Source organism: Python bivittatus, unplaced genomic scaffold, assembly GCF_059951505.1.
Source record: "Python bivittatus isolate LINGU-HERP-01145 unplaced genomic scaffold, Pbiv_v1 ctg000410_np1212, whole genome shotgun sequence".
In the NCBI taxonomy this organism is placed as follows: Eukaryota; Metazoa; Chordata; class Lepidosauria; order Squamata; family Pythonidae; genus Python; species Python bivittatus.
Genome location: NW_028277067.1, coordinates 14,556,153 through 14,569,675, shown reverse-complemented (window position 1 = coordinate 14,569,675; position 13,523 = coordinate 14,556,153). Strand labels below are relative to the sequence as shown.

General features: G+C 42.8%; 1 protein-coding gene and 1 long non-coding RNA gene across 11 annotated transcripts in view; one reads left to right on the top strand and one right to left on the bottom strand.

Moving 5' to 3' along the window:
• Positions 1–9,502, top strand: part of LOC112540824 (uncharacterized) — a 46,393-nt gene extending 36,891 nt beyond the window's left edge. The window contains exon 3 of the long non-coding RNA XR_003084877.2: positions 7,868–9,502. This is a non-coding gene — a long non-coding RNA (uncharacterized LOC112540824). The remainder of the gene's footprint in view (positions 1–7,867) is intronic.
• PPFIA3 (PPFI scaffold protein A3) overlaps positions 1–13,103 on the bottom strand; it is a 56,480-nt gene extending 43,377 nt beyond the window's left edge. For all 10 annotated transcript variants that reach the window (XR_015796641.1, XM_025167646.2, XM_007429773.3 and 7 more), the window contains exons 1-2: positions 12,887–13,103; positions 2,165–2,468 (exon numbers count right to left, since the gene is read on the bottom strand). Coding sequence is in view for 9 of the 10 variants with exons in the window: in XM_025167646.2 (XP_025023414.2) it covers positions 2,165–2,401 (237 nt within the window). In the remaining variant the exon portion in view is untranslated. The remainder of the gene's footprint in view (positions 1–2,164; positions 2,469–12,886) is intronic.
• Positions 13,104–13,523: the final 420 nt, after the last annotated feature.

Here is a 13,523-nt window from a genome sequence, read left to right as displayed (position 1 = left end):
AAATCAAATATTGTCCGGCTTCTTGAGTGTCTTGGGGCTTTTTTTGAGGGGAGTGCTAATTCCACAGCAGTAGTCATTCAAACTTTCATGTACAGTGACCTTGTAAATTGTCTGTTTCTTTCTTTCCCTTGTCCATCGACAGATTTGACAGCCTAGATTTACATTACTTATTTCCTGATTCCAGCAATTGGCTTCAATCCAGCCCTTCAAATCTATGATCACCATAGTCTGTAGATCACATGACTTGTCATATGTTTCTATGGTGAATTTTGAAAAGCATGTTGTTGTCAATTCTATATTAATACAGAATCAATAATATAGAATGTTCTTGAAAATAAAGATTTGCTGAAAAATATTGCGATTGAAAAACTGGTATTTCTGATGCTGAAAAAAGTAATTTCATATACATGTAGGCCTAAGTACATTTTTTTTGCAGTTTTTTGCAGTAATTTTTGTTGCGAATGCCAAGAAAAAGAGTGAGTGTCTCCTCTTCTCCCCCTCCCACTTTGCCCTCCTTTCCAATTGTCCGTATCTTCCTTTGCCCATTCGGATATCTGGTAACCCTAGTTTCAAGGCGTAATATCACTGTTATTTTATGAAGCATTTTCTGAATTTTATTACATTGAAACTGTTGGCTGCTACATTTCCTGTGTTTGCTTCTAAAGTCCTTTTATGTATTAGGGTTCTGTCTAATTGCTGGGAATTGCATTGTAGGTCCTTAATAGGACCGCAGAAGAGGACATCAATACATGCATTCTTCTGTTAAAAAAAAAAAGTCTCTTCTCATATTGGTGAGTTTACAATCCAATAGGTGCCCGTATGCGGCATCAGACAGGATACCCAAAGGGATATTTTCAAAATTGGCACATTCTTAAATTTACACTAAACAAAAGCACAATATGAATAGAGTGTATATTGTGCCCAAGCAGAACAGGACTGTACTTTTGTAGTTTTCAAATTTGTCATCCGTTAAAAGCAAAGAATTTCATTGCAGTTCAAACACTGATTTTTATCTTTCCCACCACTTACAATCTGAGTCCCCAAATAAACAAAAACACTTTTCCCCTACAGTATTCTTTTCAATCTGTTTTCCCGATATCAGGAAACTATCATTACTACCCTTACAATGGCTTTCCAGATCTAAAACCCACAAAAGTCTCACATCTGCTGCCCGTCACGTGTGTCAGAGAGGAGAACAGTCACAACTGCCTTCCTCTTTTGCTATTTGACAAGGCCCTTCTCTGCCCTTCAGGAATCAGCAGAGCCACTGGGGGAAGAAGCCAGCGCAGGGTCTGTACAAGGTCCTAACAGATCTGGAGATGGAATATTCATGGAGCTCTGTCCCCTTTCTTCTAATCATATCGAATAATCTTGTAATATTTTTTTCCTCCATATTTTTTCTCCATTGAAATCAATGACCCAATAAGCTGTAAGTATGGGGAATTCCAATGTGCAGAAATAATTATTGGGGTTTACATTTCAACTGATTCATTTTCCTGCCTTGAATGAAAAGTCCTGGTCTCTGATCTCACCCCTGATCTACCTGATTATTCCAAATACTGAACCATATTTAGGATGGAGTTCCCTATAAGCATATGGTCCAGGGCAATTCTACTTTCCCTCAAAGACTTCTGAGCCAATGAAGTAAACAGCCATCATTGCCTTCTCCTAGGGATGTGCAAAATACAGGGATCCAGGAACGAAAACTCCCGAAAACTCCCCAATGTTCTATTTCTCCTCTCCAGATCCCCTGCATCACTAAGCAGGCTTGTTTTCTTGAAGGCAATAACTACCAACTGTCCAATGAGCAAGACAGGAAGGAGATTCAAATATCTTTGTCACTGTTTTGATGTACATTCTAATGGCACATTGTTATTATACAGAATTTTCTAATTCTAAAGCCACTCTAGGAGCTTTGTCTGGTAAAAATCAGGATAAAGATATTTCAAATTAATAACTGAATTAATCACTTAATTCAAACACCAAATGTATACTTTGCCAAAGTTACAGAACTTCAGAGACCCTCCCCTGATACTGTACATTCAGCCAACCCATCTGATGCCAGTCTTTCCAACCAGCAAAGGTTTTGAGATCCCTACCACTCAATTCTCCCAAAACAGCCCTGTAGCCTTCCAGCTCTTATTCTCACTTCCCCATTCCTGACCTGTGGGAGGGCAATGTTGAGCTGGCGCTGGAGTGATTCCTTCTCATGACCCAATTCACGCAGGCGAAGTTGGGAGGTAGCCAAACTTTCCTGGGTGTCACGCAATGTCTCCAGCAGCCGCTCTCGCTCATTCAACATGTTGACCATAAGTTGCTCAAAATTGGCATCATCAGCCCCATAGGCTGAACCACGGCGGTTGTCCTCATTGATGGTGGGCATCACTTCGCACATCATCATGCCAAGCAGAGTGGGGAGGGATGCCCTGGGGGCTCCTCTGGAAGGAACAAAAGAGTAGCTCTAGATTCTGCAAAAAAAGAATAAGAAACTTTCAAACATCACAGACATGGGAAAATGAGAATCTGTAGAAAAGGATCAACCAGAATGTTGATTTCAGATAGCCACTGGTGAGATAATAGCTTAAGAAAAGAACATTTACTTTGCATGATGAGAATCTCAAGTTCAGTTTCAGGCAACTTGATTAAAATGACTGAACAGAAGAAGGCATTGCTTAAGACCATGGGTTGTTACTGCCATTCAGAACAACCATATTGACCTAGTTCAACTATAAGGAACAGTGGACTTCTCCAAATGGTATAAGCTACAATTTCCAGCAGTCCTTACTATTGGCCAAGCTTATGACAACTGCTGGAAGTTGAAGCTGAGCAACATCAAGAAGGCCATAAGATTCATACCCTGGTCTACACTGAGAAGTTCTCAGTACATCTTGAAAGGAAGACTCAATGTTTTTTTCCAACCAATTCACTTTTAACATGAGAGAATTGTCTTGGATTTGTCTTCTCTGTCTAATCTTTATTTAGGGGGATTGCCTTAAATTCAGACCGTCTTTCGTGGTGGTAGTAGGATAGTCTGAGCTGATGCAGGAAGCAGAGTCCCAGAGTGGTAAACAGACATGCAGAGGGGGTTTTGGGGGGGAGTAAGGAAAAAGGCTAAGGACCCTAAAAAGGAAGGCTGAAGCCTGTGTGCCAAAACCCACCACAGCTTCAAGCATTTGACGTGGCAAGATAAATTGAACTCAGACAGCTACAAACTCTAGTCTAGGAGTACAGCTCTTGGGGGGAGGAAAACGGAAAAAAAGCTTACAGCCACAAGGACCAGAATCAGCTAACAAGACGACACACATATTTCTACTAATTTATTACAAATGGGACTAATGGGACCAGGGATGTTACCACAGTCAGTATTACACTTTTGTCACTGCCTCCCAAGCCAAAATATTGGTTCCTCTTCAGCATTGGGCTGCTAATGGAGAAGAAGAATTGAAGAATAAGAGAGCTTGAAATAATTAATTTTGTGGGCAGATGGGGAGAGGAGCAGAATCATCGGGCAGGCATGAAGTTCAGCCGGTTGGGGAACTAGAGATGCCAGAAACCAACCCAGCCTCACCCTATCCTTGGTTTCCAGCCCCATCTCAGGGCAAGTCACCCTCTAGACCTGTCTTTCCCAACCAGACCTGTGCAGATGCTTTCAACAACAACTGTTATCGCTACTGACCGTTGGCTGTACTGCCTAGGAGAAGGTGGGAGGCAATCACCTGGGGAAGTGTCCTAGAGCCACTTCAGTCTCAGTTCTTTGTGCCACAAATTAGCTAATCTCCAGGAGTTATACTGCCCCTGTTTCATTTCCAGAAGTATAGCCCAATAGCCTTAGATCTCTAAAGGCCCGATTCACATCTTAGTTCAGCAAAGTAAGCTTAAAACAAACAACAAACCAAACCACTCTTCCCCTGTCTGTTAAAACTGGTGGACCGCCTAGCATTCATGTAGCCCTTTTTAATATTCAAAACATGGTACATATTTTATAATAGTAACAACTGTGCCTTTCCATAGGATAAAAGTTTAGAAAGGCAAATAAGATGTGTAAAGATCTCCAGTTTTTGTTTGTTCAGCATACTACGGAGTTGTAAATTTTGCACTGAGTTATGAATATTATGCAAGACGCTTACTCGCTATCCGGCAAACCGGTTTCATTCTGTACTTGACTTAGCCTTAAATCTATTCTAATGAACTGGGTGCTGCACAAAACATTGCAATAAAGCAGTTTGGAGGACTGATACATTTCAGATAGTAAGGGAAGGAACCAGAACTATGTCTTCTATTAGCAGAGAAACACTTTTTTAGTTCAGCCTGGTGTTTAAGAGGATTTGCTATCTATTATTTGTTGATGTACGTGCTACATCATTTAATCTCATTTTAACCTTTCTTTTTCTATTGGGTTTTTACATTTTACATGTTGCTATTTATTTCTTTAAAATATGTATTTCCTCCCCATCAAACGATAGATTTCTAGGCTTTGTATATTTAAAATAAAATAGATATTTAAATACAACATACAATAATAGAACAAGTAAAATAACAGCCACCAAAAATAATTTAATTTCGCCATCATAAGCCCTCAAATGCTAAGGTGAACAAAAATGTCAGCATGAGCCTGAAATTGTAGAAAAGTATCAGCCATCATAGAAAGGTAAGGTACAGATTAAAAAAGTAAATGGCTGTGTTCACACAATGCATGGAGCCATAAACTCACTGACCATATTTTAGCCAATCATGTGGAGCAAATTCAGCCCATCTACAGTAGTTAGTTTATGACTCTATGTGCCATGCAAGCTCAGAAAATTTGATAAATCATGGTCAGGTTAATTATGGGTAGTGTCTATTGTGTGAACACACCCTATAAGTAAGTAGTAGATAAAGGGATGTGGGAAAAGGCATGGCTGAAAATGACAAGGGTCTCCACGTGGTCTCTGGTGCAATATTCCCACTACAGACAGAACTGGTTCCTATGAGGATATAGGGAAGTTGCCAGGAACGGTGTAGCTTACTGAATTGTTGATCCAGAGATCTGTACAGTTTATTCCTGTGTCAATTGTTTGGGTAGAGAGCTGTCATTCCTGTTCTATGTGCAAGTACCATGCACATAGATCAAAGATCCACAGAAGGTAGAACAGGATTTACTGGTAGGTCTCTGGATGATATGCAGTAGATCAGCAAGGTTTTCAACTTAGCAGTGACCTTAGTAGTTTCAACTAACAAAAGCAAGTGAAATGGAAAATTAAAGACATACACTAAAATCTGCAGTCTAGCTTTATGCTAATCTCTTATCATTTACTCTCAGGATATTCTAAAACATGGGTACTATTTAGTTGCTTTTGGAACTCTGCTAGAGACTTGAGGAGTTCTGTGTTCAAATTCCCCAATGTGTATAATTCAGATGCAGGTTTCTATTCGCACACAAAAGTAGAAAAATAGAATAGACTCCACTTTGCCTCCCATTCTCTTCCTCCAATCTAATTTTAATCAGGCTTTGATCAGTGGATTTTAGGAGACTAGTAAAATGTACAAACCAAAAGGAAGTTCTTGAAGCATAAAATATATCTACTTCTGATCATAATGGAATTATACAAACAAACAATTCAGTGCAATTTTCCCCAACCTGATGCCCTCCAAAGGGTGACGGCCATTATGGGGATTGATATCCAACTCCTCTGGAGGAGAGTAGGTTGGAGAAGAGTGTTAGTGCAATTGTCCTATCCACCATAAGCTTTAATATTCTTACCTTCCCTTACCCCACTCCCTACAGTATAGGAAGTGGGTTCACAATGAGTTTGCACAACACAGTAAACCATAGAAACTTCCATTATTGGGCAGATCAGAAATTATTAAAAAGTTATAGTAATAGCTATGTTTTCCAAACCCAATGCCTGCATTCACACAAGATGCTTAGTACCGTATTTGAACTCAATTGGGATGAGGGGAGGAAGGAAAGGAATAGCTCTCATCAGCCACATCTCCCTAAATCTTTTCTTCTGCCCCACAATGCATGATTCCTTCATTCCTGCCCTTTACCTTCTCTTCAAGTAGAGTGATGCTTATATCCTGCAAAAGGAAGGAGACACATCGCCCTAAAATAGAACAAAACAGATCTGCACAAATTGTGCGCATACTAACATCTTCTAAAGGCAATCTAAAAATAATTGGTATAATTTAAATAAACATACAAGGCATCTTACCACGGTGGGGAAGAGTAGGTCAGTTGAGGACCCTGTCCAAGGGCTATTAACGGTAGCTTCAAGACTTAACTTCTTACAAATATTTCTATGTGAAACCAGATTGGGACCCACAATCCTCGAAAGAGATGACTGTTCTGTTAATTAAGACACATGTCCCTCTTGTTATCAGTATCCTCCTTACCCTTTTATTTCTGTGGTTATTGGCACTCTGGATAGAGAATCTAATTCTTTGTAAGCAATGACACTTCTAAAAAAAAAAAAAAAATAGCTATCTCTGTGCATGCCGAACTGAGTCTTTGTCCTAAAATGCCCCCCGTTTTGTCAGTTCACACATTTTCTCCAGCACCATCGCTACGACATTCCTGCCTCTTCACCTTCTGCCAAGCTAAGCCCTAGGTCTAGAACAACCTCCATATTCAGGCCCTTCTCAGAACCCTGTCTCTTCCACAAAACATACCTGAGCTACGCCATCTTCATCATATCTTTTTCTTTCGTTTTCTGCATGGAAAGCTTTTGGTTCAAATGGACTAGCTAGGTAATTTCAGGCTAAGCCTCATAGCCCTAGTTAGACAGAGAGACATGAGTGCGCTGTACAGGAGGGTATATTATTGTGATATTTTTTGCAAGCACATGAGTACGTATGCACATAGATGCTGACCCCGAGCAGAATATTTTGCTAGTGTGATAGAGACAAAAAAATTAAGCAGCTGTTTCCAGAGGGAATAAAGTAGATCTTGGCTGGATTCACCAAACATGCTAAACCTTTATCATGGTAGGGAGGACACAATAAAGCAGTATGGGGAGTCAGACAGCTAATGGGGACAGGGGCTCTGGGAAATAAGAGAAGGACACAGCTGTAAATATAAAGCTTGATATCCACAGAGCTGTAGATATAAGCTATGGCGCAATAAACAGAGCAGAGATGACTCTGAGGAATAGCAGGTTCATTTATTCCTTCAGCCTTCAGTCACAGAATGGATGGGGTCACACAGCACACTAAACCCAGGTGAACAAAACACAACTGGTACATGTTTTATAACCCCTCAGCCTCCAAATACTATGGAGGAATGGATGGCCTGGTTCCCAGAGCATCCTGAATCATAAACTATGCTACTCAATGTTGGCTTAGCACAGTGTATTGTGCAAACCCAGCTCTAGGCTTTTAACTGGATCAAAAGCATGCTCCATATAAATTTAATAAATAAAATAAAATATTATGGAGCCTAGCAGATCTGCTGCCCCTCCATCGGCCTCTTCATTCATTTATTTTCAACACATCTTTCTTTAACGCACAATAACTTAAATTGAACATGCACACACACCACATATTGCAAGCAAGGTATTCAGCAATCAACCCTGCCTCAAAGCCATATTCGTTGATCTAAAGAGCCTTTCTATAAATCCTAGGTGCTCAGAAGTCAGTTTGAGGTGAGAAGGATGCTCTGTGCCTCTCCATCTCTTCCCCTTTCCATATCTTCTCCTCCAGCCAGCCTAAAGAGTACAGTGTAAGATTTTAGCTCCGGATATTCTACCTGGCCAATCAAGCAAATGTCAGCACTATTACTTAGAAATCCCACACTTGGAAAAACCTTCTTTTGGTCTGATGCATGTTGCAAGAGCTGGAGATATTAGGTTTCCCTGAAATAACAAGATTCTATTTTATTATCTTCCAGAGCTGCCTAGAAAAGATACAGGCAGGACTTAGGAGAAGGGAATGCATTTACCTCAGTCAAAGAGATCTATTTCAAGGATCTATTCAAGGGCCAGTCCCTACCACAAATCACAACTCCTGAAGCTGAGCCCTGAGGAAACCTGGAACAAACCTTGCCAACAGAGAAACAGAAAGCAGTACAGATCAGAAGTGAGCCTCCATGCCTGTCCCTCACCTCAAGCCAACAAAAGAGCTCACCAAAGAAAACTGGGGAGTGCTGAGGCCTTACCATATCTTGCTGCATATTTAGGCTCACCGCATACAGCCCCCTTCTTTTTCTCCAAGACTAAGAGCCCATGGAGCAGCTGTAGAAATCTACAGGTAAGACAGAGCAGTGGCCTACCCAAAATGATCGGGCAGGTGAAACTACAGAGCCCAGGATGACATTTTTGTTGAGTGCATTCCACAGTTCAGCAGATAACTCTGACATGGACTTCGACATTTATTTGGCACACAAGAACCAAGTACTGTACTAGGAACTTGCAAAAGAAGAAAATATATGTAGCTCAGGGTTGAACTGTGGAGTCCTTGGTGCTCTCTGAGCTTGGTTGGCAAGCTCAGAGGGCACTAAGGACTCCCCAATATGAACTTACACACAACTATGGCAATTGCAGCTCATGGGGAAGTCTATGGCAAGATGATTCATACAGCCTCTCTTCTTCAGACTTGCAGACAGGAATAAGCAAAAGTGGATTAGAAAGGCCCTAAAAGCAAAATCATATCATCAATACTAAATGTTTATGTATGCTAGTATGTCGACACATTGAAAAACATAGAATTACACTTGAAACATGAAAGGAGACATTCACATAATCTCTCACTCTTTTTTATTCTAAAGCCAACAAGCTTTTAATCCTCATGACTATAGAGCATAGAGAAGATTCAAGAAATACAGAGGACAATTCTATCTGGTAGAATTACTCTTGCACAGTGTTCATTCACTCAGTAACTGCATCTTCCTGTTTGTCAACCCACCCCAGCAGGCAAACAATCTAGAGACTTTTTCCTATAGAATTATGAGGGGGAAAAACCAGCAAAACCAACCCAAATTATGCTAACCTAACTTAAAAGCAGTATAACATGAATTTATTGTGAGTGAGAAAATTGAATATATTTGGAACTTAATATAGAATTTCATCATATTCACACTTAGCCTATAAATGCCTTCACACACTGCTAGGATTGGGGCAGGGGCGGAGGTGCTCAAATTATGCTTGTGCAATAGTGCCAACTTCCATTTGCCTCTACCAGAACATCTTTGCCTGCCACAGCTTAGGGTGGATTCACACATAGCCATATGGCAGAACAAAGATAGCACCTGTCAAACCCAGGAGCAGTCTTCCTATTTATTTGTGAGTTTACAACTGGGAAGTGTATCTTGGAACATGTCAACAAAATCAGGGTCACTGCAGAGGTATAAAAACAGAAGAGCCCAGGTGGATCCGGCCAAGAGCTCATCTTAGTTCAATATTCTGTACCACACAAGGGCCAGGCAAGTGCATTTGAGAAGCTCAAAAGTAGGATCGAAGGGCAATCTTCTTCTTCCATTGTTGCTCTCCAACAGCTAGTCTTTAAGGCACTGTTTCTCAACCTTGGCAGCTTTCAGAGGTGGGGACTTTGCTGGCTGGAGAATTCTGAGAATTGAAGTCCCCACTTCTGAAAGCTGCCAAGGTTGAGAAACAGTGCTTTAAGGTATGTCTCCTGTGTTTTAAGAAGTAATATACAGTCATCAAGATTACTAGTCACTGATAATCTCCTCCATGAAATTGTCAAGTCCTCTTTAAAAGCCATCTCCATAGTTGATGGCAATGAATTCCATATTTTAACTACACCTGCGGTAAAGAAGTGGAGCATGAATGTTATTTTTATATAGTAAAAGTAATAATATATTTATTATGGGGGAATCTATCCATTGCTGTGATTTCTAGACACATGGAAGAAACTATGTTTTGAGTTCATTACCCGTTTGTTCAGAAGCTACATATCGTTCAACTACATTCACTGTGACATATCGATGAGATGCATGTCACACCTAATGTGGACATACATTTTAAATATGTATACTCCAGAACAAATGTGCACAGAAAAAACCTGGGAACTCCTAATACTGATACTATGTTGTAACAGAGGTTTACCCTAGCATATCATCTCTAATATTTTGGTAAATGGGTATGTACTTTTCATTGTTTGCAAGTATGTAAAGGAATCATTCTTCTGTTCAGATGTGCACATTCAAACATTTATGCAATATGATTGTGTCAATCTATACCACTGATCATTGTTGTACATAAGCATGAATCTGTGTTAGTATGTGTGCATTCTGTCCACAAAAGTGGAAAATGCCCTCCCTGCAAACAAATTTCACATGAACATTTATATGAGAAGAGCTGAGAAACTCTCCTGCAAATGTTTCTTATCAACATCTTGTATGAGCCCAGCTGTGGGAAAGAGGTGGTGCATGAAGCATGCTTGTGAGTCTGTCTGCAAGTGTCTGACCACACAGTATCTTCAACTGGGCAATATAGGTTTATCAAAAATAACTGTGGAAGGCTGTCAAACCTTTGACTGTAAAAGTGGAAAGCAGACAGTAAATTCATCAATCTTTCCAATAGGCATGCAATGAGGATTTAAAATGTAACACCCGGAGATCACAAGAGAAGACACCCCAGCTCTTAACCTGCATATGAAGAATTTTAGGCTTTGGACAAGAGATTGTAATGTATTGACTGCTACTAGATACTCTGAGTTTTAATACACACCCATAACATTTTGTGCTATCAAAGAATAAATGCATCATACAAGTTCTTTTTTCTGTACATTACAGTACAATGGCCTCATATATCACAGAGGGAGTCTTAGCAGAAGCAGCTGACCCAACAGACACACTGTCTGGGTCTGTGGATGCAAGGAAGGGATTTCCAGGCAGACATCTGGGAAAGAGGAATTACATCTTGAAGAGAATTCAGTGCAGATGTTTGAGAGATGAAAACATAGATAGACAAAATGAATGAATGAATGAATGAATGAATGAATGAATGAATGAATGACCAAAATGTTGATCTGATATATATGGAGGGGCCAAAGGGGGAAGAGAAGAATAAATTAGTGGGTAGATGGAGTAGTGCTGAGCTGAAGCACAAGCTATTTGAGAAGAGATTAGATGGAAGTATGGATATGGAACCAAAAGTTGGATTAGGTTCACACATCATGCTAAATCATAGTTGTTTTAACCATGGTGTGTTATATAAGCTACTATTGCCTGAGCTTATGCAACTCACCAAGCCATAAACATGGTTTACAAATTACAATGATTGGATTCATTGTACTAATGAACAACTAGCATACTAAACCCAACCAAGCAAATCACATAATTGCTTAGTGTGGCATACATATGTAGCCACGGAATAGAAGGCAGGAGGCATCTAGGTCTATAGGTCTTAAATGGGTGTAGCCTTGGGGGAAAAAATAACAGCAATGACTGTAACTGTGGACTACTGGAACAAAGTTGCTGAAATGGGCAGGAATGATGGAATAGGACCATCATGAAAAACTGGGATGTGCTATGAGTGCAATATCACATAGAGTTGAAATAGATTATATGACACGTGTTTCTAAGAGGGTGTAAGATGGAATAGAATGCAGACCCCTTTGGCAATGGGCACCAAGGCTGCTTAGGCATAAATGTGGGTCTTGTAGCCAAATGGAGGTAGGAAGGTAAGGAGATGTTGGTTAAAGTGAGAGATAAAGTAGAGGCAGTGGATAAGTATGAGGTTGGAACTTGGGTATACCTTTCAGTTTGGGAGGCTTTGGAGGCCCAGATAGGAAGAAATCAGAAAAGATGGATATTCTTGTGGGATGCAGTTGGGGGGCACAATCCAAAGGTTCTCTATAGAGGTAGGTAAGGGTGAATCATTTAGGGGACAAAAGCTGAGCAGAACACAGGCAAGGCTGGTGAGAAGAAGCTGGACAGCTATTCAGAAAGCCTTCTTTTCTCATGGATTGGGTTCTATGAAGATGAGAGGTTCACTAGGATAGAACTAAGGAGATGCTGAAGGAGAAAAGTCCCTGTGAAAGACCCTTGGCCTTGTGTCCCTGTGAGGACTCTTGCTGAGCTAATGACATGAGGCAAATGGGTGGGATGTATGGCATTTCAGGGTGGGGATTCAAAGGGCTGCCAGTGGCAGAAGCCCCCTCCCATGCTGGGCCTCATAGAAATTATCAGGGTTGGGCCCCTGAGTCCAAGCTGGTCAGCATCCTTCTGGGAACTAGTGGGCCTGGGTGGACAGAGAGATGGGGAGGAAAGTGAGTCTGGGTTAGGCGCTAGGGTTTTAGAAGGCTCCAGGAGGAAAGGTGCGGGGAGCTGGTTGCATGCTGTGGGGTGGGGAGGGGGTGCTCAGGAAAGGATAGGAGATAGGAAAAGGCAGCAGACAACGTGGCTGGGTGGGGAGGTTAAGCAAAAGAGAACAAGCAAGAGGCAACCTCACGGGAACGGGCTCAGGAGCCTTGGTGGTTGGCTGGGTTGGACAGAGAAATGGAGATGCCCAGAGCATGTCAGAGAATCGGGATGGCTGAGGGGGAAAAGACAGACTGTGGATGCTGTGTCTGGTGGGTCTTCTGGAAGCCCAGGGCAGAGTGCGTGGGAAAGACGCAGGTGCTCTAGGTGCAAAGCAAGGCGGGTGAGAGGGAAACGGCGCGGGTGGCGGAGAGCAATGGGAGCCGTCGGGAGCCCGGGGATGCGGAAGCCAGCGAGACACTGAGGCGAAAGGGCTAAGGGAGGGGGAGGGAAGCAGAGATGCGGAGCCGGACGGTTCTGGACACTGCCGCTGCGAGGGGGAGAAGGAGCGGAGGTGCCGGGGCAGCCTGGGAGCAGCCGGTACTTGAGGAGGCGAGGCATACCGAGAAAGGACGGAGAGGTCGGAAGCAGCGGGGCGCAGCGCAGGTTTCCAGGGAGGAGAAGGGAGCTCCCGAGCCCGGTTCTTACCTGCCTTTGCAGCAGGCGGGGGAGGCGGCGCGGCTTCTGCTGGTGATGGTGCTGATTCGAGAGGGATGCAGGAGGCAGCCGGGGGGGCTGATGCGCAGCCCCCTGCCCGGCTTTCAGGGACGGATCCCGTCCCCTCGGGGGAATCCACTCCCCAGCTCCGGCATCCCTCCCTCCCGGCCGGCCGGTCGGCCACCGCCTGGCGCCCCCCTCTAGCCCGCCCAAGCAGATCCAGAGAGCGAGAGGAGGAGACAATCCCGCCCCTTTGCCCAGCGCAAAGCTACGGTGCGCCTGCCCCTTTAAGAAAGCCCTGACTGATGAGGATTCTGACCAACGAGCTCCCCGCATACTCCGGGAGAGCCCCTGAGATACGGCCCCCTCGTGGAGATGGGAGGGGAAGCCAGGCTCCGAGTGGCAAGGAGGCCAAGCCAATGGATGGAGGAGCTGGTGGGCGGGAGGGGAACACGAGAAGCCAATTGGGGAAGCCTGCGGGCGGGGCTGACTTTTAGGATGATGTCATTCGGTGGTTCTTCAGGAAAAATGAGGGGGGAGGAAGAGGAGGAGAAGAAAAATTAGATGCATCGCAGGTAAAACCGGTGGGGGGAGTAACAAAAAAGCAAGCAATCTTTGGGCCCCGGCC